Source organism: Centropristis striata, chromosome 8, assembly GCF_030273125.1.
Source record: "Centropristis striata isolate RG_2023a ecotype Rhode Island chromosome 8, C.striata_1.0, whole genome shotgun sequence".
Taxonomy (NCBI): domain Eukaryota; kingdom Metazoa; phylum Chordata; class Actinopteri; order Perciformes; family Serranidae; genus Centropristis; species Centropristis striata.
Window position 1 is genome coordinate 23,029,537 of NC_081524.1, and position 26,548 is coordinate 23,056,084.

At 36.0% G+C, this 26,548-nt stretch overlaps 1 protein-coding gene and 1 long non-coding RNA gene across 3 annotated transcripts; one reads left to right on the forward strand and one right to left on the reverse strand.

Annotated features, from left to right (window-relative positions):
• Nucleotides 1-2,558: 2,558 nt before the first annotated feature.
• Nucleotides 2,559-5,030, reverse strand: zgc:174945 (uncharacterized protein LOC793867 homolog). Of its 2 annotated transcripts, none has more exons than XR_009394819.1 (3): nucleotides 3,437-3,601; nucleotides 3,003-3,332; nucleotides 2,559-2,707 (listed from the first exon to the last, which is right to left on the reverse strand). XR_009394819.1 is itself a non-coding variant. In XM_059339837.1 (3 exons), the coding sequence occupies exons 1-3, from the start codon at nucleotides 4,925-4,927 to the stop codon at nucleotides 2,703-2,705; spliced, it is 405 nt and encodes a 134-aa protein (XP_059195820.1). In that variant the 5' UTR covers nucleotides 4,928-5,030; the 3' UTR covers nucleotides 2,559-2,702. The 2 variants fall into 2 exon arrangements, 1 of the variants encoding a protein (XP_059195820.1); XM_059339837.1 differs by lacking the exon at nucleotides 3,437-3,601 and adding an exon at nucleotides 4,858-5,030.
• Nucleotides 5,031-18,866: 13,836 nt separating this feature from the next.
• LOC131975888 (uncharacterized) lies at nucleotides 18,867-20,236 on the forward strand. The gene is made up of 3 exons (XR_009394765.1): nucleotides 18,867-18,945; nucleotides 19,065-19,183; nucleotides 19,978-20,236. It is a non-coding gene; the product is annotated as an uncharacterized LOC131975888 (long non-coding RNA).
• Nucleotides 20,237-26,548: the final 6,312 nt, after the last annotated feature.

A 26,548-nucleotide genomic window follows, 5' to 3' on the forward strand; every position in this document is an offset into this window, starting at 1 on the left:
CTGACACTAATAAAGAGGATTGTGAGCATTGTTAAACGGTATTTTAAAAATTAAACTTTGTGGCTGAAATAAATCAGATAGTTTAGGCCAGTTCTTCTGCTCTTACTTACAAAAGATGTGGCTTTTGTTTTACAGTTGTGGGTTTTTGACCCTCAAACAGTAGTGAGCAGGAAACTGAACGAGGGCAGGCTGCTCAGAGTGTGTAAGCTGCAGTCTTGGTTCTCATTTTAGCTGTTGACGGTTGCAGCGGCTTTTCACGCCTCTAAACAGGTCAGCAAGTCCCTGAAGGTTTTTTTATTTTGTTCTTTTTGCAGAAGTTCTCGCCACGCTGACCGAGGCTGGGTTTCTTGGCTTTTCAGCTTTCACTTGAGTGTGCAGGGTTTTGTTCCCCAAAACTTAGTCTAGTGCCATGAAAACTGTATTTCCAAATATGTTATTATTTTTACTTTGGGCACAAAACCGAATTATGTTTGTAATTCTGTTTTTGTCCTGATGTTGGCAATATATCTACATTTTAATTTATTTAGTTCCACATTTATTTTTACACATCCACATGTATGTATTTTTTTCAACATTTGTTTATATCATTTTTCCTATATATATTTATTTAGTTATTTCTACATGTGTCGGTAGAAATAAATGAATAAATACAAAAATAAATAGATGGATACAAAAATGAATCATCGAAAATGTAAAAAAATAAATGTAGGAATAAATAAATTAACATGTAGATATAATAAATAATTCATACAGAAATACCTTAATATATAATAAAACATGTAAAAATATAAAATTTACGTTTCTGTCTTTTATATACAGTCATGGAAAAATTATTAGACCACAGTTGTTTTCTTCAGTTTCTTGTTCATTTTAATGCCTGGTACAACTACAGGTACATTTGTTTGGACAAATATAATGAAAACAACAAAAGCTCAAAAGAGTTTGATTTAAGAGCTGATATCTAGCCATTTTCCATGCTCTAATATTTTTTCCATGACTGTATGTGTATGGCCCATTTCAGAATTGCGGGTACATTTGAAGTTTAGAAAAATTAAGAATTTTATTTCATTTTTTTCCATAAAACCTTTTTAATTCCCATAGAGAATACTTTAAATTTAACACTTCCAGCATTTGCCAAACTTAAACATGTAAGATTTAAAATATTTAATCTGAAAATCATCGTAATGACAGTAAAATCAGTCAACTCTGTTGCAGACAAATTGGGGTAAATATGTATAGTACTCAAATGTAATACAGTTTAAAACCATGTCTTTCCTAAGAGAACTTTTGTCTTTACATCAGCTAATTCAACTTTAAATTTTCTAAGATAAAGATTCTTTTTTCAGGAGTAAAATCATTGACACATTTAATTGGAAAGTTGCCAAGACAGTTTGGATTTTCTCTAAATATTGCTCCAAAAATTAATGAAACGCTTTGAAATTTCATGTATAGTGAGAATGTTAATTATGACACAGCTTCTGGTTAGTTTGTCAACAATAAAACATATTTAATTCACATTTTTTTAAATAAAACTGTGAGAAACAGAGTTGACGCCTATGTAAATGGAGTTGACATGAATAACAGAGTTGACAAACTATGTGTAAAAGGCCAAAAACAGTAACTCTGTTATCATTGAAATTTTGAAACATGTAACAGAGTTGACAATAACAGAGTTGACATTTTCCACCATTTTGTGCTTTAACTCCACATGCTAGCTTAAAACCAGATACCGCATGTCATGAATAAAACCATAATTTTATGAATTTTCATCATATAATTGTTTTTAAAAAAATGACTGACAGATTCACTAGAATATCCTAGTAACAGATTTGACATTTAATTAATCTACTGTTGGTGTATTCTCAACATTTTGTACAAGTTAATGAGAGAGAAAGTTTAACATTCATTAATTCCCTCCAAATCTTCTCTGCAAGAGGAAGTGACATCACTGGGTGCAGGTCTCATGTTTTTATTTGAATGCTGTAGGGTTTTTTATATGGTTTTATAACAGCGATAACAGAGTTGACCGGATCATAGGGACAGATAAAAAATATATATTTTTAATGTTGAAATCCCATGTATTACAGAAAATAAATACTCTGTGCAACTGTAAGTATAAGTATTTATAGAATTAGCACAAAAAAACTGCTAATTTTAATGAATTATTTTATGTTAATTCAATATGAACATGTGAATCACAAGCTGAAGACAGCCAATAATTGGTGGGTAGGAATCATTTAATGAATATTTTACATATAAATTGTGCCTAAAATACACACCAATCATTATTATTGGGGAACATTCAATATAATTAGCAATATTATTTAAAACAGATCCAGTAAATACTTTTTTAGGGGGAAATAATCAAAGGTTTTCCTGGGAGACGCGAAATGTACCCGCAATTCTGAAATGACCCGTATATCTATATATATATATATATAGATATACATATATATATATATAGATATACACATACAGTCTTTTACTTTTGTCATTTGTCGTATTTTAAATTGTTACGATAGATGATGAAATATTAAAAGAAAAAAACAAGACAAATAAAGCATTCTCAAACTGTATGTTCATATTCAATTTACTTAGAAAAGAAGAAAGATGTGGTTTGTCTTGAGATGAAGAATATCGCCTGGTCCACTGAACTTTTATTTTTTATTTTAATCATTTGTGAACATCATTCAGTCAGATGATCAACCTGCAAGAGGACATAACAGAGCAGAACAAAGCTTTAGTGTGCAGCTACAGTATACAATCCCCTCTTTACCTCCCACAGTATCCAATGATGAAAGATATCATAAATTCTGCAGGAAAGATACGGAAGATGAGCAGATGAGATATTTGTCATTGGTGACACTGGTTTGACTAAAGTATTTTACACACCGTTTCAGGTTTTGTAGAGCCTTCAAAACTGTATTCACAAGCCCAGGGCAATTTAAATTATAACGCCAACACACAGTCTACTTAAAGCAAGTTCAGGGTCACAGAAATACCTTTGACAGTAATGGTGATGAAATGTCCCATCGCCGTGTCAGCGCGACATTCAGCCTTGCATTGGTACCGACCATCGTCCTCGGGAGTCAGGTCCAGAATCTCCGTCACGATCTGTCGGTGTCTCATGATGTCATCCTTGGTGGTCTCGTTTACCGTGCTGAAGTACTTTCTGTGGTCGGTCAGCTCGTCAATTTGATTCGTGATATGACACCATACAGCATGCAGGAGGCCGCACTGCTTATAGTCATAATGCACATTGCAGGACAGTTTGACCGATGAGCCTCTGGAAGGATTGATGGTTTCCTTTGCGTAGCGAACCTCTAAGCTAACTAGAGCACAAAGGAAACACAACAGAAGAGCCAAAATAGGTATTAGGTAGTGTCTTAAATAGCTAAAAGGAATTGTCTGGCATCTGGGTAGTACAGTTACTCACTTTATTGCAGATAGTTTGGTGATATCATTGATTCAACTCCTAACTTTGTCTGTAGGCCTATATTAACTTCCTTGGTGAACTAAGTCGTTCTACAGCATCTCTGAAACCATGACCCTCTGTCTGAGCTAAAGTAGACTGGAGCTAATTAAGGAGGAATCAGTTGAGAGTATATTTTTCAAATTTTTAAAAATGGTTTTCCTGATTTCCTGCACTGTGTTCATGGACATTAAACGCTGTTCTAGGGGTCACCTGTCACTCTAACATGGTGGGCTGGACTGTGAGTTGTACCCAGTTCTTATTCTTTTTTTTAATTCCAAACAAACTGGAAACTTGTACACTTTTTGTGAAGAAACCAGCAATTATTTACAGCAGCACAATAGACACTTCTGATTGCTGCATGCTTTCATTTTTGCTTGATGCTCTCTCCTTGTGTTGTTCTGTTCTTTTCTTAAAGATAAAAGCACAGTAAAGGTATGAATAAGGTAAATGTGAATGTTAAAATGGAAAATAGATTTTTTTCAAGATAACATTTTTCTCATTCATGTGTCAAAATACTTAGATGTCCCACCTACCAAATATAAAAATATATACTACACACTATAAAAAAAACCTTTGGTAAAGATATTCGCGGAAAAAAATCACACTGTGATTATCTGAGTATATTTTCCAATAAAAATGAGAATACTTTTTCCTTCAATATCACAATTGATATGGCAATTGTGATATCAGTCAAAAATAATTGCAGTCAGATATTTATGAATCATGCAGCCAAACACACAAAACATTAGTTTGCATTCAATTGTTATGAATAAAACAAGACAACAAAATAGTTTTAGATGAGAGAAAGTGAAAGGAATATTACACTTCCACTCAAAAGTTTGGGGTCACTTAGAAATGTCCTTATTTTTGAAAGAATTTTTAATTTTCAAAAATGTAAATACCAAACAGAGTGTAGACATTGTTAATGTGCTAAATGACTATTAAAGCTGAAAACGGCTGATTTTCTTATGAAATATATATTATACATTTTCCTGTGTTCCAGTGGCACATTGTGTTAATCCACGTTTACAGTGTTGAAAGGCTCATTGATCATTAAAACAGCTGAGCATTATGTTAGCACAGCTGAAAACTGTTTTGTGCTGATTTGGGAAGCAATAAAATGATCCTTCCTCAGGCTGGTTGAGTATCTAGAGGTAAAGTTGAAGATTTGTACAGGTTATATGATTATTTCTACCCTTGTCAATGTCTTTACTATATTGTGGATTCTTGTTTAAAATACAAACTTTTACTACTAAATATGCTGAGAAATGTAATATTGTTCCAAAAACGAGTCTCACTAGAATAAAAGCTTCAGCGGGTGTTTAGTAACAGACGTTTGATTTTAGCAGTTTTATTTTATCTCTAAGAAGCTGTTCACTTACCTTTGTCCTGGGCAAATAACACATGCAAAGTCCCTAGTAACAGCACTGCAGGTCCAGTAAGCCAAGTCATTCTCCAAGATGAAGGTGAACAGGAGGTCCGCTGCACGAGTTACAAATGGCAGAGGCAAGGCATCACGACACTGAATTCACTGAGATGCATGGTCTGCACGATGAGTGTGTGTGTGTTAGTTTGCTGTGTGGGTGGAGGATGCGTATCTCTGTGCTCACTTATGCAGCATAGTTTCCATTTCCCCTGACCACTAAACTTCACTTGATCTTGCACTTTGATCTTCCATTGTTAAGGTTTTGCATTGCAAAATTACATATTTACGTTGCCTTAAAAGCAGCGATCTATTTTACTGATCAGTATAAAATTATTCAAGCAGTTGTCTTCTGTCATAAAAATGTTATTTTAAGTGGTTTGTGGTCTCATGTCGCTTGTATTAAATGCTTTTGTTCAACTGCATTAACTGTCTGTATTCAGTAAAAATGTTGGACCTAGATTTTCCCCTTACAGTTCAAGTTTCAAAAGCTAGAAGTGAGAAAAAGTCTATCACAGAGTGAAACGGTCAAACCCAAGACAAGTTTTCTCAGTGCAAACTTGTATCTAATATATCATACATTTTAGATGTGAAGTGCATCATTTTATACCTTTCCTCCCAAATGTAGGCTTATTGGATCTTGACTTTAAATGTAGTTGTTTGGGTTTTTGTACGAGGCTTTGCTACACACTTTTAGTTTCTAATAATTGTCCTAAATATTGTCAAGGGTTCATTTTAAAGACAGATTACATTTGCAAACCCACAACTGCTCTGCAATTTCCTGACATCACTTTACATCTGTGACACCACCTTTGGTAGATTGCCCCCATCTTTGGTCGATTACAGCCAGAAAATAGAGAAGTTTGGGCAATGTGGTTGAGCCCGAGAATGAGAAACCTCTGTCAACACAAAAAGCTTCAATGTATTTTATACTTCATTGCAGCAGAACAACGATTCCAAATAAAACCTGTCATCTCATACTGAAACACTTTACAACATCAGCCGCATTTTTGTTGTCAGTAAACAATCACTGACAAAATTCAAGTCGAACCTGATAATGTGTACTACACAGTTCTGCTTTTTAAATTGTCTTTATTACAAATAAGCCAGATACATCAAAGTTATTCAACCCTTTTGAGGTAAAACCTCAATGTTTCAGTTTAAATCACAGATGTTATATCAGAGTTTCCTGCATTAAAAAGTTGTCTGTGTTCATTGTTATGACTGTCCACAGAGTATATTGCAGGTTTTTCCCACACAACATTTAATGTGTTGTTATCTGGGTCCTGACACAATGTTAAAAATCACCTCAACGTCATTTGACACAGACGGGCAATGTATTTACGCAGACAGCTGGGGACTAGAAATACAGAACATTTTGTAGGAGAGCACTGAAAATCACAGTCTCTGACAGATCAGGGTCGCTAGGAAAAGAATGGACATGGGCGACTATGTTAATGCACCAGTTGATGAGGAGACGAGCAGCTTGAAGAAGAGAGGAACTTGCCCCTCAGGTAAGAAAATTGAACTTATGAGATTTTATTTCCTTCTGTTGCATGTTTCTGTTATGATTTCATTTGAGGTTACCAAAACTATTTACATAGCCTCCTGACAGTCTTTGTTGTAATTGTTTTTTTTTTTTCTACAAATATAGCCATGGAAAAAAATATTAGACCACCCTTTTTATTCAGTTTCTTGTTCATTTTAATACCTTGTACAACTAAAGGTACATTTGTTTGGACAAATATGATGATAACAACAAAAATAGCTTATAAGAGTTTAACCTAAGAGCTGATATCTAGCCATGTTCTATGGCTTTCTTTAAAATAAGCGAAATAATTATCAAGAAAACCATGGAAAATGGCTAGATATCAGCTCTTAAATCCAAACAAATGTACCTTTAGTTGTACCAGGCATTAAAATGAACAATAAACTGAAGAAAACAAGGGTGGTCTAATATTTTTTTCCTTGACTGATTATTGTTTCACTTGTTTCAATGTGATGTTTACATTGTGCATGTGAAATTTATTTAGTTGCACACCCAACGTGTGTGTATTGTCCTGTAGGGGGGTCAAAAGTCTTCATGGTGGTGGCAGTCAGCTTCGGCCTGCTGTGCATCATACAAACAGTGTTGAACATTTCTCTTCGGCTCCAAGGAAGTGAGTATCAGCCTGCACCTTCCAATCACTAAGTGAAAGCAAAGTACACCGGTTGTAAAAAACTGTAGAAGCAAAGCTGCACAGGTAATGCATACCTATTTAAAAAGCTTTAAGTATATTTGCAGGCTCTGTTTTTTTTCACTTGAATTGTGTAAGAGTCACAACAAACACAGCAATGACTTCCTAAAAGTTTTCTTTACCCTTATAAGGAACTTTTGTGAAAGTGTAGAAACGAGTTCTTACCCCAGACTCGACATATATGGACGTGTAGTCTGATAGACTTCAACACGTGGTTGACATTGAGTTCAAACTAAACTACTTGGTTAAGTTCAGAATGAGATGGTTGATTGGGTAAACCCTTTGGAGTTTTGGGCTATTTTTGCCATTTTTGAATCCTTTTTATTTTGCCTGTGTATTATATTATTTTTTCACTTAATACTGGTTCAACATTTTGAACACAAAAAAATTAACATAAAAAATGATCACAATCATGCTCAATGAAGAATTTTCAATGTTGGTTACAAATATAACATAATAGAGGTAAAATGAGGAGAACATCTAGTTCTGATTTTTTATACTAAATATATTTGACCCCAGCTGCAGTTTTACTTGGCCTTTCATCATCAAACAAAAACTGGCATGGAGTTTGTTAGTATGTGATCTAAGTCTTAGTATTATTATTAACTATACTTTAAGTATTATACCAAGTCAAGCAACATATGGAAGTTAAAATAAGTCATTGTTGACTTTTGGTCTCACAGGATATGAGCAGTGGTCTCCGGTGTGAAAATTGTGTTTTTTTTTACCCATCCATCCCGACCGATTCCCTATGCAGACGTTGTCGCTCTTTATACTACATCACCTGACGTCTCTCATCAGTATTACTATGGCCAGTAGAGGAGGCCCTCTACTGAGGAGGGGTACATTGAATGTCATAGTCTGATGTGTAGGGCTACTGGCCAAGCTGCTGTTTTTGACAAGTTAGAGTGAATAAATATTTCCTAAATATCAAGGAACAACACAGTACTGCTGTTTCAACTAACTGGATTTTTTCCCTTGCTTGCACAAGGCAAAGTTTTACTGTACGTGTTAGCTCTGAGCAAAAAGAGGAACATCTTTCTCTTCCTTCCTAGTTGGTTCCAACCACATCAACATCACCAACATCAGAGCCCTGGCACTGGAGAAAGACCAGCTGGCAGAGGAAAACCAAAAGTTGCTGGCCCATAATAACAACCTGACCAGTGATAATGAGATGTTAAATTTCCAGCTCTACCTATACCAAAGCCAGATAAAGCTCCTTGAAACTCAAAAAGAAATGCTGGAAATGAGACTTTCTGACATTGGTGAGTTTGATTGTTAAATTAGGCATTCTTATTTTGAAATGCAAAATAAATGTGCATGTAATCTGTATGTTATTTTCTTCAAAGAATTCTGTCTTCTTGCTTTCTGTCACATTGTTTCCTGTCCCACTTCATCTTCTCTTCTTTGTCGTTGTGCCTTGTTTGTGATTGTCCTTTTCTGTTTATGTGCAGAAAAATTATTCCAAAGTTCTGAGTATTGAAGATGTACTGGTCCAAATGTAACCAGCCTCCACCTGACAGTATTGTAAGTGTTATATTCACTCTCTTTTAAGCTCTGGTTTGGTCTCCACCAGCTCCTGAGGGAAAATGTTTCTTTACCCGTTAAATGCACCCTTAGTGGATAATAATGTCAGCTGAACAGTAAGATTGTCAAGTTTGATGTAGATGAGGATACTGATGATGTGATGTGTTGTTTTGCAGTGACAGGATGAAGCTGCAGCCACATTTATACTGTTTATTTCTGTTTTTCACCCTTGTCTCTTCCCAGCAACCGTCCCTCCTCCACTTTCTGACTAGAAGACCAAAACGGACCAGCAGATGACACCGGGCCAGTTGGCAGCTTCCAGTCCGTGTGTCTGATGAAAGGTCTCTTAAAGTTAACAGCTCATTGAGTGTTGTTTAAACCACTTTCTTATTTTTACTTTTAAGTTGGTGCCTTGTATCCCTGTATAAACCTTTTACTTGCAGTAAAATAAAATAAAATAAAAAGTAGACTTTTGTTAACCTTGATTATTTTCGCCGAGGTTTATTTCCACCCACCCACTGGATTCACTCAGGGACATAATGTATATATTTTATTACATTTTGATTTGAATATGTTCTTCATTATAATATGCCTCTAAGTCAGAGGCTCAGTCTTTATTTTGGCTTATAAAGAATCCAACAAGATCTCCAACCAAAGAATAGACCGTTTGTCAGTACCACCCATAACGACACATATGAGTGTATCACGGCTTCTGCTACAGCTTCACTGTACATACACGTACAGTTCATGGTTGTAAAAAAGGCTGCAGTTTCTATGAATTAATTCTACAAAACCACTGACTTAGGTTCACGTGTAGGCGCTATAAAAGACAGTTTAAACATTACATTAATGCATGTCAATGCCAGCAGTGAGGTAGTTCGACGGTGATGTGAGCTTTGGAAGTTACGTTTAAAAAAAAAAACACAAGTTATGTAAAAAGCCATTTACTTTTGTTTTCACGCGGAACATAAATCCCGTTCTCCTGGGTGAAAGTACGCAGTTTAAACTCAACATCACAATCAATCACTACTGCTACGTCAGCAAGATGGCATCAGACAACAGTCAACAACGTAAATATGAGTCATATTTTGCCACCTGTAAAAAAACACCCTATATTGTCGTTTTTGAGGAGAGGCCAGTCCGAAAGAAATGCTGCTAGAAAGTTTCAATCATCTTTGAAAAAAACATTAGTTTCAAAGTCAGTCATGTCTGCAGATGTATTTGATTCTCTGTTTAAAGGAATAATAACATTCATGCTTTCATAAACATTACATTTCAATGAGCCAGAAAAGGGCTGGAGCACAACATTAAAACACGAGGAAAGAATTACATATACAACATGATATATAAAACTAATAAATGGCAAACTTTAGCAGGGATCAATTAAAAAAACAGTGTGCTGAAGTGAGATTGAACTATACAACCCAAAGCAGAAGTATAAAATTATAACGCTACAATAATAAGGGTAAACTCGTTAAATATAGTTGAGGTGGTTTGGGCATCTGGTAAGGATGCCTCCCGGACGCCTCCCGTTAGAGGTGTTCCGGGCACGTCCAACTGGTAGGAGGCCCCGGGGAAGACCCAGAACACGGTGGAGGGATTATATCTCTCGCTTGGCCTGGGAACACCTCGGGGTCCCCCAGGAGGAGCTGGATGTTGTGGCTGGGGAGAGGGGCGCCTGGAATGCCCTGCTTAGCCTGCTGCCCCCGCGACCCGGCCCCGGATAAGCGGACGAGAATGGATGGATGGATGGAACTCGTTAAATACTTTGAATGCAGGATATGAAATCATAAGGGAAGTGAAATAGCATGACAGTGTGGCATGGAATGTGTGAATGTGTGTGTGGATGCTGTTTTTAAAGATAGTACCAACAAATGAATTCAGTACAGTATTTGGGCAGTATTTGAACTTTGGGCAATCATAAGACTGTTTAAAGTAAGTAATTGACTGAAGAATTTCAATGATGCAGTTTTTAGCTGTTGTATCCTTTGAGTGAGCCTCTTCTTTGTTAAAAAGGATTTTATTTTCAGCAATGATGTCACCCTGCGTGGGTACATGCAGTGTTCATGAAAACAGCTCCCCTCTGTGGAGAACCTGCAGCTCAATATGTTTATTGTGAGCTCTAAGTCAGTTCTAGAAAGAGCAAGATATCTTAAAAGGTTTTTTTTTTTTTATTATTTCAGAGCTCACTTTGGTTTAGATTTTTTTTAATGAATGGGTTTCCTATTTTTTAAGCCTGGTAAATTGCAAAAATATAATCATTTGTGTGCAAAAATAAGTAATTTGTGTTCTTGAAGTTATCATTTCAGTACACAAATTTACAAAGCCTTATTTAATTGATATTGTCCACACATGGGATGACAAAAAGACATAAAATAATGTTGTTTGACAGGACAACCCTGTAGCAAATTGACATATAGGGTGCCAAAGGAATGAGTTCTTAAACCTAAAAGTAAGTTAGCATGTTAGTGCCCTGGGGAATCTCAAACTCAGTGAGGACTCTGATTGTGTTGGTGGTTAGATGCCTGAAATAAGCTGAAGAGATCTTCACGTTTTGTTGTACGACATAAAATATGTTCGTAAATAACCCCATTTGTGAATATTTGAGTTTTTATGTGTCCTTAAAAAGGTGGTTGCTAACAAGTGGCTGAATGAGACGACAGTGGTTTTTGGGGACATTAAACGTCATGTAAATTATGTTAATAAACGATTTATTAGGCTACAGATTCACAAGCTTGTCAAACGGCTTGACTGAGATTGTCTGAAGGGGACCCTTTTTTAGAAAAAAGGTCCTATGTTCCCTGTTTTTCCCAAAAAGGGTCCTATCTTCCCCTGTAGCAAGACATACCAGGGAGCATAGGACCCTTTTTCTGAAAAAAGGTCCTATGTTCCCCACTGTTGCGGGGTTAGGGTTGGGGTTAGCTCGAGACCTGCAGGTTTGCCACCCCTAACCTAATCTTTCCTCGTCTAGTTCTATTTGCATATGCAGGTCAAACAGCCTGTAGGCCTACATAGGCCTATTTGCCATGGAATTTGGCAGAAATGGTGGAAAAAGTAACAGACCGGGGAACATAGGACCCTTTTTGGGAAAAGCAGGGAAAAAGGTTCCTATGTTCCCCAGTCTCATACAAAGAGGGGAACATGGACACGCTCCCATCTGAAGCTAACGGTAGTGACATGGTGTAGGTTGCTATAGCATAACGTTAGCTTTTCACTTCTGTTGGCTGCATTAATGCTTCAAACATCATAAAAGTGGTGTTCATATGTGAAGATTATCCTGCTGAACAACACGTGTCAGCATCAGAAACGTGGGTTTGCCACAGAGCTTATTTGTTGTTACACATTAGTGTTTTTTTTTGTTGTTTATTTTAATATAGAAACTTCCTCTTAGTTTTTGAGGATGTCCTCTCTTCTGCGAATTTGGAGTTTGTTCTTAAGAACATCTCTTTGTTCATAGGGGAAGTTTTTATTGTGCAGTGATTAATTGCAGATAGGGAATTAGTATGAAAATCTGCAGAATATTACTGCAATTTTTCCTAATATTTAGAGTATATTCATGTGTGTTTTTCTCTACCTATAAGGGGGTCAAAGGTCTACAGGTTGGTTGGAGTCAGCTTTGGCCTGCTGTGCATCTTACAGTCCGCTCTCAATGTTTCACTCCGGCTACACACTGGTGAGTACCAACCCCACCTTCCACACCACACTGCATTACTGTCCTTTACACATGAAAAAACGTATTGATTGCCCTCTAGGGTGCCCCTTTATACTTATTATTTATTTTTGAATCCAAAATGTCTTTTTTGTGTCTTTTTTTGTCATTTTGTGTCTTTTTTTTGTCATTTTGTGTCATTTTTGGTCATTTTGTGTCATTTTTTTGGTCATTTTGTGTCTTTTTTTGGTCATTTTGTCTTTTTTAGTCATTTTGTGTCTTTTTTGGTCATTTTGTGTCTTTTTCTAGTCATTTTGTCTTTTTTTAGTCATTTTGTGTCTTTTTTGGTCATTTTGTGTCTTTTTCTAGTCATTTTGTGTCTTGCACCCCCGGACCCCCCTAGATGGTTCGGTTTGATACTTTTAATTGTCAGTACCATATCATTAACAACTTTGATCTGGATCTCCTTTTAACTAAATGCTAATATTTCATCATACATGATGCATCATAGCTTTTTGCGTGCTGGTGGGGCCCCATGTTGTGCAGAATGTGCCCTTTTTATTTTTTTCGCCCCTGCCCTTCTAACAGTCTGAGTCCGCCACTGTCCAAAAACATGCACGGTTAGCTCGAGACCTGCAGGTTTGCCACCCCTAACCTAATCTTTCCTCGTCTAGTTCTATTTGCATATGCAGGTCAAACAGCCTGTAGGCCTACATAGGCCTATTTGCCATGGAATTTGGCAGTAATGGTGGAAAAAGTAACAGACCGGGGAACATAGGACCCTTTTTGGGAAAAGCAGGGAAAAAGGTTCCTATGTTCCCCAGTCTCATACAAAGAGGGGAACATGGACACGCTCCCATCTGAAGCTAACGGTAGTGACATGGTGTAGGTTGCTATAGCATAACGTTAGCTTTTCACTTCTGTTGGCTGCATTAATGCTTCAAACATCATAAAAGTGGTGTTCATATGTGAAGATTATCCTGCTGAACCACACGTGTCAGCATCAGAAACGTGGGTTTGCCACAGAGCTTATTTTCTGCAATGATTTTCTGCAATGATCCAAAACCCAGAACGAGAATTCTGAATAGACCTCGTGATGAAGCTAACTTCCAGGTTGTCCTACAAAAATACCTAATTTCGTTTGCTCTTTATATCTGACAAAATCAAAACAAAACTGAAAGAGCTCAATCCAACCAGTTCTGATTTAACAATCTTTGGATTCTTTTTGATGTGTTAGCATACTTACATTTGCAGAAAAACACAGCTGAGCCTGATTGGATTCTCATTAGTTTTTAAGGTATTAAAGGTTTTAAGTATTTGACAACTTGAAATGTTGACCTCTCGGTAAGTGAGTGGCTCACCAAAGTTATTTCAAGTCGTCCTGAGGAAATATATGACTAAAAGCCCCTAATGTCAGCCTTATATTAGTGTAAGGTATTCTTGGCATCTGTGAATCAACGTTGGTGTTTACAGCTCACTTGATCAGTGTCATTAGACGTTGGAATTATTGCATCAACTGTGAGTGCTGCTGATCTTCTTCCTTCTTCTCTTTAAATTTACTCCTTAACCGCACGACTTCTTGTAAAAAAAAAAAAAAAAAAGAGAGGGAGAGAGAGAGAGAGAGAGAGAAGTAAGAAAAGTAAAGTAGGTCGAAAAAATTGATTTCATTTCCTTGTAAAAGTTTTTTTCTGCACTGGAAATATGTCACTTTGGAGGAGGAGTTAATATGTATAACTTATTGTATACTATTGATTTTATTGGTTAAGTCAGTATTGTCTTTTGGATTCTGTCTGTAATCTATATTTTGCAACACTTGTAATCCGTGGTTGGTGACACAACCACAATGCCCCCTCCCCGATCTGCATACATGAACAACACAAAGGCTATAAATATAGAGACTATTTGGTCTACTGTTGGTTCACTGTAAGCAGAATGGAGATGGAAAACTATGTAAACGCACCAGCTGAAGAGAGGACAACACAGGTGCAAAGAGACAATCGTCCTTCGGGTAAGAATATTTTAAGGTTAAGGGGTTTTATTTTATTTTTACTTGTGAGTGTAAACCTCCTCCATACTTTGTGTTTCTATCTTTAGTTTGACCTCTGCCCCTTTACTATTGCAATTTATACTGGCATTCTATCATTTTTGTAAAAGCATTTTGTGTTTATCTAAATGCAGCTTACATTGTACAAAGTGTTTATTTCAAAATATACCTTTTTACAAAGTTTGGAAAATGCTTAATTTAACTTTTATGTTTTTTAGGCCAGGAATATGCTTGAATTTGAATATCCATGAAAAAGTACTTGATTTTCATCATAATATAGGGTTTCATCTACACGGTGACTCATGTATACCAATATTTTTTTAATATTTCAAATTAAACAGCCTATCTTTTACCCATACTCTAAATGAAAATGTAAAAGAACTGAAAGAGTTGCAACAAGCACTGAACTTTTCTAATGTAAATATGTAGAAATCTCATAACTTTCTTAAAAAAAATTTTTACAACTTTTTTGTTGTTTGAATGATACATTTTTAACTGTACTTGCTGTTATATGCAATCATGTAAATTAAAATGATTTAAAAGCCATCTTTCTCGTGTTCGTACAGCTAAATAAGCATTAAATAATAAGCATTAAATAATCACTAGGGGTGTAAATTAATTCTGGAAACTTTATTTTTTTGCATTTATTGTAACAATTCAGATGTAATAATAAAGGTTTCTAAAATCTGGAAACTCTTTAAGTACATGAATAGTGCTTGAGTTCTTAAAAACCTGTACAAACCCTGATTTATGAAACTTCTTTCGTACAAAAATGCTGTGGAGAGGTGTGAGTGACCTGATAGTTTGGAAATTATAACTCATTCTATTTTTTTCCATTTCCAGCCTGACATATTTAGTTTAAATGACAACAATATGTGTAACAATAATATTTATAGAAACTCTGCATTTAAATCAGAGGATTCTGTCTAAATCTTTGCACTGGTTACCCGTTAGAACAAGAATCGATTTTAAAATACTGCTCCTGGTTTATAAAGCACTACACGGCCTTGCACCTCAGTCCATCACAGATATGCTCATCACTTACACCCCAGCAAGAACACATCGGTCAACAGGCAGTGGCAACTTACTCATCCCTCACACCAGATCCAAAAAAGGAGAAGCAGCTTTTAGTGTCTATGCCCCACGAAAGTGGAACACCCTGCCTGACACAGTCAAACATGCCACATCAGTAGCCATTTATAAAAAAAAATAAAAAATCTATCTTAAGGGGTACGACTAGATACGTTTTTTTACTTCTTCCTACCCCCTTTCGAGCTTGCAGAAAGTGTCTGTTCTTTTCAATTTTTTTTTGCTTTTTTGTTTTGTTTTTTATTCATTCATCTATTAATATTTAAACTTGTTTTTTTATTGCTTGCATGTTCGAAATAAAGACAATCAATCAATCTTTTTTCAACAGCATTCGGTTGAAGTGTGTGCATGCATGTGTGCATGTGTGGTTGTGGGGGTGGGTGCACATGTGTGAGTAAGTAAATGTGTATGTGGTGAATAAGCCATAGCTTGTTTATTTTAATATAGAAACTTCCTCTTAGTTTTTGAGGATGTCCTCTCTTCTGCGAATTTGGAGTTTGTTCTTAAGAACATCTCTTTGTTCATAGGGGAAGTTTTTATTGTGCAGTGATTAATTGCAGATAGGGAATTAGTATGAAAATCTGCAGAATATTACTGCAATTTTTCCTAATATTTAGAGTATATTCATGTGTGTTTTTCTCTACCTGTAGGGGGGTCAAAGGTCTACAGGTTGGTTGGAGTCAGCTTTGGCCTGCTGTGCATCTTACAGTCCGCTCTCAATGTTTCACTCCGGCTACACACTGGTGAGTACCAACCCCACCTTCCACACCACACTGCATTACTGTCCTTTACACATGAAAAAACGTATTGATTGCCCTCTAGGGTGCCCCTTTATACTTATTATTTATTTTTGAATCCAACATGTCTTTTTTGTGTCTTTTTTTGTCATTTTGTGTCTCTTTTTTTTTTGTCATTTTGTGTCATTTTTGGTCATTTTGTGTCCTTTTTTTGGTCATTTTGTGTCTTTTTTTGGTCATTTTGTCTTTTTTAGTCATTTTGTGTCTTTTTTGGTCATTTTGTGTCTTTTTCTAGTCATTTTGTCTTTTTTTAGTCATTTTGTGTCTTTTTTGGTCATTTTGTGTCTTTTTCTAGTCATTTTGTGTCTTGCACCCCTGGACCCCCCTAGATGGTTCGGTTTGATACTTTTAATTGTCAGTACCATATCATTAACAACTTTGATCTGGATCTCCTTTTAACTAAATGCTAATATTTCATCATACATGATGCATCATAGCTTTTTGCGTGCTGGTGGGGCCCCATGTTGTGCAGAATGTGCCCTTTTTATTTTTTTCGCCCCTGCACTTCTAACAGTCTGAGTCCGCCACTGTCCAAAAACATGCACGTAGGTGTGAATGAGGGCGTGAATGGTCGCTGTCTCTATGTGTCAGCTCTTTTATAGTCTTGTGACCTGTCCAGGGTGTACCCTGCCTCTCGCCCAGTGCCAGCTGGCTCTGTACTATGCTAATCAGTTCCTTAAATTCTAACGACAGACATTAGAGCGATACCCATCTTCTCAACTAACTTCTGGAAATAAAGTTAATTTGTATTTCCCAAAACATTGAACTATTTCTGTGTGAAACATCAGAAAACACAAACATCTTGTCTGTTTTCCTTCCTATAGGGATTTCCAAGAGGCCACACAATTCCACCATGACAGCTGATGACATTGAAGTCCTGATTTTAGAGAGAAATCAACTGGCCCACGAGCAGGACCGACTCATTGAAGAAAAGGATCAACTGGTTCATGAGAAAGACCAACAGGTCCAAGCAAACAATCAACTACTTCGGGAGAAAGACGAACAGGTCCAAGCAAACAATCAACTGCTTCGGGAGAAAAAACAACTGGATAGAGAGAAAAAGCAACTGGGGCGAGACAAAACCAAACTGCTTCAAGATAAAGAACAACTCACGATGAAAACTCAAGAGCTACAGGCCAATAATAGCCGCCTCTCCAGAGACAAGACAATCCTAAACGAGAAGATCGTCGAACAACAAAGGCAGATATCGCTTCTTGAAAGACGTGAGTGGGTTTCTTTTTCAAAAATATTTAACAATTCATGTTTTCTCAGGGCTGGTGATGTCATTCAATTAGTCCATCACTTTGGTCTAAAATATCTTGATATATACTGGATTGCCAAGATATTTTCTTAGACATTTAGATACTGTAGATCCCTCTAACTTTGGTGGTCCACTGACTTTTCCCAAAGTCGTCTAATGACTTTGTTGATCTGATGTGTTCAGTGTTCCTCTTTGTTTGGTACTGATATTTTCTTTATAAGCCTCTCGGGATAAATTCTAATACATTTGGTAATTCTGACTTCTCATCTAGTGCCATCATCAGGTCTCGTTTCAGTCTTTTTCTGTTTTGCTTCTACCACATCTTGAACTGTCCCTGCTCAAACTGTCTAGTTCTCTATCTGTTTTTTGTCCTGATGATTAATAAATTGGCGAAACATTAGATCATGTCTGAGGGTGTTGGCAGGGGCGCGACCGAAAGCAATAGGACTTACAAGAAATGTGGAGGATATTTGTGTAAACTGTCGGATGTTAATATGGGGATAAAACGGTAAGAGAACCCTCAATTTTAGAGGAGTTAAGAGTTAACTTGGATTTATGGGTTGGACACTCTAAACATCTAACCAAGACTAGACATTTTTACTTTCTTTGTCTTGTTTTGCTTTTTTTTTTTTTTTTTTAACACACTTTATTGTTTTTAAACACATTAACAATACAAAACACAGAAACAGAACCCCCCACCCCCCATCCCGACAGACAGCACATGCTATACAAAGTTAGGCAAAAAAAAAAAAAAAAAGGGTGAAAATAATCATAATGACAAAGGCAATAATAGTGACATAATCATTTATAAAAAGAAAGAAAGAAAGAAAAAATACAGTTCTAGTTTGTCTCCAGTCGGCAACAGGCACTCATGATCGCCAGTCAGAATACCGTCTACCCATCAACAGCAGATTTTTCAGATCTGCAGGTATATAATCAAGAAAGGGTGTCCAAACTATTAAGAACAATTCGTCCTTGCCCTTTACAGCAGCTTGTTTCATGAGAGAGGATATCAAAGATCTCCCTGTACCAAAGGGTGACACTAGGTGGAAGGGTTTTGATCCAGTTTTTTAATATACACTTTCGAACAACTGGAGTTTATCAAGGAGCTGATGATGTGATGCAGTGAGATGTAAGGCCCTAGGTTTTGCTTTGTTTTATGTCCTGTATTGTACTTTTGTGGCTTGTGGACTGTCCAGTCTTTTCCTCTCTTGTCCCGTCCCATCTATTTCTGTTCTTTAGTGCCCTATCTTGTCCTGATCTTTGCTGTCCTGTGTCTTTTCCTGAGCAGAACAAAGCGTCTCCGGTTGTCCCCCAGGATGGCAAACATACAGCTCCTCCTGTTACAAGCTTTCCTCTGTGACAAACATCTGGAGTCGTGCCCAACAAGACTGTGAGTCGCAAGGATCTCATCTGGTGACCATAAATGATGGGGCAGAAGAGGTATTTGTGGACCCCCCCCCCCTTTATTTATTATTTATTTTATTATGTTACACTGCACATGCATGTTTGACCTCACTAACAACAATGGCTGAAGTATTTAAACACTTCCTTCTCAACAGAGAAGTGTCCTTAAGTTTGGAGGTGCTGCCAAAATGTGGATGGGCCTGCGTGGTTTCAGAAACTCCATAACTCCAAACTGGATCTGGGTATCAGATGATGCGAGCCCAGTGGTTTATTTGTAAGTTAATATTTTTGCATATTATGATTATCCTAAATAATAGATATGCACTGTTTCAGCAAACTTACTTCACCACATTATGTTGTGTAGTATGTCCAACATTCAAAACATCCAGAAACTTGGACCAAATTTACCTGAGATTTCATCCAGACTGCTTCCGACCTGCAAATCACCAAATAAATGTGTCCTGGGTTATTGCATCGAGCAGGGACACTCAACTTGCTTTGCCCAGGGGCCATTATTGCAAAATTACAGGAAGCCAGGGGCCAGTTATTAAAATAAAGATGAATATGTATCAAGGACCATAACTCGTCTTTCTTTGAGATTCTTTATCTTCAAATTAAGTAAATTGTTAAGTTAACTTATGAACTAAATTAACTTGGCACAATGATTAATAATATAAAAATATATAACATAAATCAGAAGTTTTACTGCATTTAATAGCTGAAACTGCAGTTTATTTTTTAATGCTGGAACCTTTTCCATCATGCAGTCGGTTTTTATGACACTTTTAGTCATTTAAAGCACTCTGCACCTTATTTCCACTGACAATGTAGTAGTAGTAGTCTGACTGGGAATCAGACATGAATTAGAAAATGGCTTTCTGTTGCAAGGCCAGATTTGGCCCCTTGGCTGTAAATTCAGTACCACTGGTATAAAGTTTAAGGCAGGGGACACCCAGGTCGCCAGTTTATCACAGAGCTAACATGTATACAGACAAACAATCAACCCACAACTGTCTTGCACTGTTCTAAAAAAAACATCCACCAAAACAGTGTTTTGTTGTTTTGCAGTAACTGGAATGAGCAGAGTCAAGTTCTTTGGAGAAATTTGCAATACGGGTGTGCATATGTTGACAAAGGTGCGTCATCATGGTACAGGACCAAGACCTGGTTCTTGAGCGACTGCCAAGAACGATACTATTGGATGTGTGAGAAGGAGATGGACACATGCAAATGTTGATTTTACCTCTCACCGCGTCTGTGCATCATTTCATGTTTACTTTGTGCTTTTTACCATAAACAACGAAATATCTCTAAATATTCGGAAGTCCAAGTGTATATGTATATATATGGCATCAAAAAAAACAAACAAGGAGACCTAAAAGAAGTAGGCCAGAACAAGGCAGGAGGGGAAAACTGGCCCAGAAGAAGAAGAAGTAAAAGAAGAAGGAGGACAAGAGCCGGTCATTGATGTGATGAGTAATGAGTCTGTAGGGAAATGAAAGAGCTGGTGGAATATGGAGGAGGCTGAGTGGACACAAATGGCTGGGAAAATGTGAAAAATCTGAATTAAAAAAAGCAAGCTTGATGATTAATAGATTGTTGAGAGATTAGATCAAGTCTGAGGGTGTTGGCGGGGGCGTGGCCTAAAGCAGTAGAACTTACGAGAAGTGTGGACAATATTTGCGTTTATATTGTGTTTATATTTTAGAAGAGTAAAGAGTTACTTGGATTCCTGGGTTGGACACCCTTAACTCTAACCGGGACTTGGACTTTCTTACTTTCTTATCTTTAGTCTTCAGAATCCAAAGAAAGTTGTGAGTAGAATCTCATTCAGGAGAAAATAGGAAAGTCATTAAAGAATTGAGATTGCTTGAATAATTCTGTTTCTGTGTTTCTGATTGCCACTATTGTTTTACTTAGCTCAAATAAAGTAACCTTTCTGCATTTAAATTAGAGGTTTCCTTGTATTCATTATGATCTGTTTACCCTAACCATACCATCTTATAGGTTGTTTGTTCCTATTGCGCTATAGTTCGACATCACGGTTGTTTTATTTTTAACATGTTAACATTGTGAAACGGTTACAGTTTGATTAGACTTTGGCAACAAAACTACTTGTTTAACCCTTTGATGCACAACATGGGTCTGAAGTGAGTTTTTATGTTCTATATCTTTGCAATAAACTATTTTCAACATTCAGTATTCCAGGTTTTCCTCAATTAGCTTGTTTTTGATCATCATACATCCTAATTTTATGTTTTCCTTTATTAATTTTTAGATAAAATCCCTTTTTGTGTCACTACCCTTCTAATGCACAATTAGCTAAGTATTTAGCTTGGCAAGCTACTTTGCCAAGTAGTTAGCAAATTTATAATAGTTTTGGATTTTTCATTAGTTTTAGTTTTAGTTTTCAAATTCAGTTAGTTTTAATTAATTTTTAGTGTGAGTTTACTAGTTTAAATTCATTTTATTTTTGGGGGAAAATTAGGGGGTTTTAGTTGAGTTTTTATTAGTTTTAGTGTTAGTTTTAGTCTTTTTGTAATGGGGTATTTGTTGGGTGCGAGATTCAAAAAAGTCTCAATAAATGTTGCCTTTATTTCGTTTGTCTTATCCATCTTAAACCCAAAGTTTATTAGGACATAAAACCTGATAGATGAAATAGATTTCATACCAACCAAAAAGGTTTACGTATGAAAAAAGTTGATCAAGACAAAAACTAAAAACATTTTCAGTACAGTTTTAGTTAGTTTTATAACCACATAAAACAGTTTCAGTTAGTTTCATTTTTATTTTTATTTCAGTTAACGAAAATGTTTTTTCAATTCTAGTTTTCGTTAATTATAATAACCTTGGTAGTTAGCTATGTAATAATACAAAAACTTTTTTTTTCATAAAGTATGAGAAGCAAAATGGAAATAATGATATCTGTTATTATCAAAAACAAGATATTTAAAGAATACTTGGAATAGTCAATCATAAAATAAGTTGATATCAAAAGATAGAGCACATAAACACACAGAAAGCATTAAATAATATAATAATAAAAATGAGTGAGGGTCGTTTTTGACCCATGTTGTGCATTAGAAGGGGTGTCAATATGTTGTGCATCAAAGGGTTAAAGTGAGGAGAAAATAATACATGTTAGGAGTAGAAAAACATTGTCCCAACTGATATGGGATTTTTGAGGCAGATCCAGGGGAATAAATCACAGATTCACAGGCTAACTAGGGGTGCAAAATTCTGGGAATTTTCAAAGTTGGAAACTTTTCATGGGAATTAACATACATTTATGGGAATTAATGGGAATATCAATATTTTAACTTAACATTCATGACTTTGTTGTTCAATGAAATATTTGATTGAAATCTGAAATGTTTTTTTAATTTATTTGAATTTAATATGTGTTTTGAATGAATGTCTTCTTATGGCAAAACAAAATGTTTGTATTTATGTTTGGATATGATACAGTTCTTTTAAAATACCCCCAATTTCCAGTTAATTCCCATTAATTTCCATAATTCCAGTTACAGTCATTAAAGGCAACCCCAGCCTGCCTGTGGTACCACTGAATTAGAGCATTCAAATACAATTTGTTCTGTAAGACAAATAATTTTTGAATATTTCTGTTCATGAAATCCAAGCATGTCTAAGTTATTAAACATGAAATAAAACCAATGTACTTACTACTGCTGACCACTAGAGGGTAGTATTTAAATATGTTGAGACATGTTTGTCTTTGAACTCTTTGTGTTAATGACAATGGTGGAATGTAACTAAGGACATGTACTCAAGAAGTACTAAAGTATATTTTGGGGGCAAATATTGTACTTTTTACTCCACTACATTTAGCTGACAGCTTTTGTTACTTTTCAGGTCGAGATTTAACATAAAACATGATCAATTTAAAGTGATTACACTTTTATTTTTAAATTAAACCTCATAACAGTATATTGAGTAGTTAAAATCTTGAGAAAAATTAAAATGCTGCTTACATAAATGCATCACTAATATTAATAATCCAATAATATATTCAGAATATATATAACAATCTGAGTGTGTTCATTCTGCATAACAAGTACTTTTACTTTTGATACTCTAAGTACACTTTTACTTTAAGGAATTTTACTTGTAGTGGAGTAATTTTCACCGTGTGGTGTTAGTACTCTTAATAAAATAAAGGACCTGAATAGTTTTTAAACCACTGGCTAATGAAATACATTTTCACAATAATCAAGAAAGGAATCAACTTCTTTATAAATGCTTTGCAGTGCTGAAAGTAAAAACCAAGCATTTTATTTAGAAATCTATTTTCCTTTTATTTTGATAGTACTTATTTTCCTGAAGAATTCACTTACATGGCAACATGGAATTGAAGAGCTTGAAATATATTTCTGCTGTTTGTGGAATTTTGTCTTAAATTTCACCTTTACTGCTTTTTTTTTTATTCCTCTCAGAAGACAAACAGCAGATTAACACCTGAATCCATCTTCTATACAAAATGTTCTCTGTCCAGTGTTCCTGTCAGTCCAATCAGCAGTGGCGGAAGAAGTATTCAGATCCTTTACTTAAGCAAAAGTACTAATACCACACTACAGAATAACACCACTACAAGTCCTGCATTTAAAACTTACTTTTGTAAAAAAAAACAAAAGTATCGCCTCACAATGTACTTAAAGTAGCAAAAGTAAAAAATACTTGTTATGCATAATGTCCCCACTCACATTGTTTTATATTCTAAAAATATTATTTTATTATTATTATTGGGGCATATATAGAAACATGTGTATTCATGTATTTCATGTTAAATCTTGACTTGAAAAGTAACTAAAGCTGTCAGCTAAATGTAGTGGAGTAAAAAGTACAATATTTGCCTCTAAATTCTAATGAAGTAGAAGTATAAAGTAACATGAAATGGAAATACACAAGTAAAGTGCCTCAAAATTGTACTTAAGTACTTTACAATCCACCACTGCCAATCAGCGTATCATGTGATAAAGTGAATGTAAACGCCATCATGTTCGTCATGTGAAGACGATTGATAACAATAACAAAAACAAGCACACTTATCTAAAAAAAATACACTATTATTTGAACACTTTTATTTGCCAAACTGGTTCATTTTCTAGTGTTACTGATATTTTCTCAACAGTGTTTGGATTAATCTTGTGGTATCATTAAACTAATAGCCCACATGCATTCAGTAGTTTCATCCCTTTTATGCTTCAAACATCACAAATTAAATTATTTCTACTACATGATAGTGTGGTTTTGGCAGTGAATATCGCAGTATTCTGAAGTAATAATTATATTGAAACTTCTTTTTCATTAAACCTCTGAAGTCCAGGAGATTTTGGTTCAAATTTGTCAACTTCCTTTCTGTCTCTGTTTAGCATCTTTCAGTCTGTCCTTACATCACATGCATGGCTCCTTTTTCTCCACACAAACTTGGCTATCAGTCAAATTTTTCATTTTCTTTTAATTAACAAAGTATAAAGCTGCCAGGGACCCAAAATACAAACAAAAGACACAGGTGTCTATGGAAATGTACCATTTTGTTTTGTTTTTTACCATTTATACACACAAAATCAGCAGAAAAAATAATAAATGACAAAAGTACAAAACAGTCTATTTGCATGTAAATTAAAAATAGTAATAGTTTTCATTGTATAAAGAAAATTCACATTTTAAAAATGGTCTAGAAACAAAAATGTCACACTGTGAAAGCTCCTGTATTTGAACTTTTACTGGCTTCCACAGCTTGTCTTCATATCATATATAAATAAAGTTATTACTGTAAATAAAACATGTGTATTTTCAATAAATAGATGGACTGCAGAGGGTTAAGTACCCTTTTATATCTGCTTAAATCATCCATCCTGTCTCTTTATGCAGCCATGTTGCCAGGCTGCTGTGACCTCTGACCCAGCAGAGCTCAGTCTATTGCACAGGTTGCTCCTGAAGCTGAAAATTATTAAGTTGTATGATGTAAATGTATTTGGGCTTTGCTGCATCCTGAGCGGCTATATGCGAGTCGTCCTTGAAAAGAACAGTACGTCCCAGTTCCTCATCCTGCCGTCAGGAAGCAGAGAGGAAGTCACAGAGACGGGACAGAGAGGTCAGGTGCCCAGCCTCACATCAAGGTCTCCCTCAGTGATGTCTGCCTCCTCCACGCTGTTGTGTAACATCCTGAGCAGTGCACACCCTCATTAATGTACAGTCTGTCGTACACACCGCATCCCACCTCAATGTTACTGTGCTTATCTCATCTTAAAGGATAAGGCTGCTGATATTCTGTTCTTCTCATTGGCAAATCCTCCAAATTCAACCATGTGTTAGTACGTTTCTCTGTAATCTTTCTGAAGCACTTTACATACTCCACAAGAACAGAGAAATTTGTTCTTGTTCTCAAGGTGGCAAGAACAAGAAAAGAGTTCTTTCTGGCCAGGACAATTCATACTTCACAAGAAACTCAAGTGCAGAAGTCCAAATTTCTGACCAATCACACAATAGTTCTCGGCAGGGGCGGACTGACCAATAGGAACTTCTGTTAAAGTTCGGAACGGCAGAATTGTCTGTGGCCTTTGTGGTTCATCAGAAAAAAAAACGTGATTACCGATATTAATGTTAAAACAACAGGGGCGCCAATACGATCATTTATTACATGGAAAAAAGACAGAAAACTAAAAACAAAAATACAAAGAATTGTGTGAGAAAATGTCGAGTAGGAAGCGTAGGAAGGTGGCTGGGAAAAATCAAAAGAGAAGAGGGCCAAATCGTTACAGGCAGAGGCATTAAAATGTAGAAAGCTTACCGAGCTATTTAGCATTGAATCTAGTAAGAGTGTAATAGGCTAACCTTTATTTATTAGGGCTCTGTTTATATGAACGTCAAGTTTTCACCATGATGATGATAATGATGATTTGTATGGTAGGGCAGTTCAACCTGATGTATTTGGGGCTGTCAATGTTAATACGTGAAACACCACGAACAACAAACCAATAACACAATATGGAAAATCTATCTATAAAAGCAAGAAGTGTGTGTGTGTGTGTGTGTGTGTGTGTTTGAATTCATTTTTCAAAATATCATTATTTACGTAGGACCTGTTGCAGCATTTCACCGTTTCCGACTGGACGCCTTTTAGGGGAGCTCCGCCACATTGTGTGATAGGCCTACACCTGGTCAGTAACATAATTCACTCTGGATTTACACCCTGACTCATCTCATCTCTAAATCTATTTAGCCTACCTATCTTTCAGAGTTTTACAGTGTGCTACAAGGTTCAGTTTCCCAATAATATTCAAATAGTTTCCAGCGAATATCAATGTTCAATGTGTGTGTGCTGGATGGTGTGTGTACCTTATGAAAAGTAAGTGTGTACACCCAATATACACTTTGTATATTAACATTACGCAAGAGTATTACACTGCATTGTACATCCAACTTTCACACACAACCTCATTTGGCCATAATTGAAATATCTACTTAATCTCCCACTTTAAGAATACATACTTCCTACGGGCACTGAACTGGTAATAAAATAACACCATAAAGCATCGCTTCTGGACAATGACATGAGCCTGAGTAACTGACTCTGGGTTACTGTGTTTGACAGTGGAAGACTAAAGGGACATGGTGG

Bases quoted from the DNA above. Each gene is read 5' to 3' on its own strand.
- zgc:174945 (XM_059339837.1), bottom strand. From the start codon at position 4,927: ATGACTTGGCTTACTGGACCTGCAGTGCTGTTACTAGGGACTTTGCAT. The intron at 3,333-4,857 runs GTAAGTGAACAG...TTTGTGCTCTAG, and splicing joins GTTATTTGCCCAGGACAAAG to TTAGCTTAGAGGTTCGCTAC.